Source organism: Oryzias melastigma, linkage group LG17, assembly GCF_002922805.2.
Source record: "Oryzias melastigma strain HK-1 linkage group LG17, ASM292280v2, whole genome shotgun sequence".
NCBI classification, from domain to species: Eukaryota; Metazoa; Chordata; class Actinopteri; order Beloniformes; family Adrianichthyidae; genus Oryzias; species Oryzias melastigma.
This window is the reverse complement of record NC_050528.1, coordinates 29,033,267-29,034,720: the sequence shown is the minus strand read 5'-3', so window position 1 is coordinate 29,034,720 and position 1,454 is coordinate 29,033,267. Positions and strand designations below refer to the sequence as shown.

Genomic DNA, 1,454 nt, shown 5'->3' with positions numbered 1-1,454 from the left:
TCACTATCAATGCAGACCTCAGTGCAAAAGCAGCTTCACTCCATCAAACTGCTCTCATGTGCCATCATGTGATGCTCTTGTAGAACTGCATCCTGATGCCCTGATCTACTATTACACCTACCTTCGCCGTCTCCCTGATGTGATTGTATTTGTGGTTGCCTCACACTCACTTCCTGTCCCCTGTCGGCGTGGTAGCGAATCAAAGAGGGCAGCGTGGCAGACGGCGTGAAGCTCATATGTGTGGGCGACCACATCGAGTGCATCAACGGACAGGACGTCCTCGGGATTCGGCATTACGATGTGGCCCGCATGCTGAAAGACCTCCCTAAAGACAAGATGTTCACCCTCAAACTGGTGGAGCCGTTGAAAGCTTTCGGTGAGTCACAGACGCCGGGGAGAGTACATGACTCTGTGGTCAGGAGAATACAGACCAGTCTGAGTGTGTGTTTGCTGTTTTGTCTTCATACGGACAGACATGCTAGAGCCGCGCTCAAAGGGGGCTAAACCGGCCAACGACAACAAGATCGGGAACGGAAAAGGGACTCTGAGGCTTCGCTCTAAAGGCCCCGCCACGGTGGAGGACGAGGTAAAGCTACACGGACGGCTTCTACCATTTATCTGTGTGGAAAAGCAATTATTATGAAATCATACTTTGTGTTTTTGCTTACAGTAAGTAATAGTAAAGCATATGGCAGTTTCATATATATTCATTTTTTTCACCTTTTTTTTTTTTTTTTTTTTACCTCTGATGTAAACATTGATCACCACTGTAGAGCCCACGTGTCAAAGTCAAGGCCCGCGGGCCGGATCCGGCCCTCCAGACCATTTTATTTTATTATTATTGTTATTAATGGCCCATTAATCTTACCCTCATTTCTAACTTGTATAATTTTGACAAAAAATAGTTTTACAGAGAGTAAAATATTAAAAGTTATTTAAGGTTTAAGTTGATTTATTCTGAAATAATATTCCTGCCTTTTTATTATTCATAACTTTGTTGAAAGGTTTTTCAAGGATATTTTTGAGTTTAGCTAATATTTGAGCTACATGGTAACTGTTTTGGCTAATTTAGGCTTTTTTCAGTTTTTTAGGCTATTTTAAAGTTTTGCTATTTTTTTCAGCTACTTACTAGCTGTTTTGGATAACCTAAGTTGTTTTTTTCAGTTTTTTAGACTGATTTGGGATTTTGCTATTTTTTTAGCTGGCTATAAGCTTCAGTGTTTTCAGCTTTAGCTTTAGTGATTTCAGCTACCAACTTCAGCATTTTTAGCTATCAATTTCAGGATCTTCAGCTATCAGCACTAGCATCTTCAGCGGCTAAATTCAGCTTACAGCATTCACACTTGCATTATCACAGGTAATGCTATATATCTAGTTCATAATTTTGATAAAAAGTTACGGTTTAAAGTTTTAACATTTTAGTTTCAGAGTTTTCAATAAACGTTTATCTTGTT

At 40.0% G+C, this 1,454-nt stretch overlaps 1 protein-coding gene across 1 annotated transcript in view; it reads left to right on the top strand.

Annotated features, from left to right (window-relative positions):
- gipc2 (GIPC PDZ domain containing family, member 2) overlaps nt 1–1,454 on the top strand; it is an 18,296-nt gene that overhangs the window by 13,370 nt on the left and 3,472 nt on the right. Inside the window, exons 3-4 of the mRNA XM_024281943.2 lie at nt 196–376; nt 474–586. Of these exons, the coding sequence (XP_024137711.1) occupies nt 196–376; nt 474–586 (294 nt within the window). The remainder of the gene's footprint in view (nt 1–195; nt 377–473; nt 587–1,454) is intronic.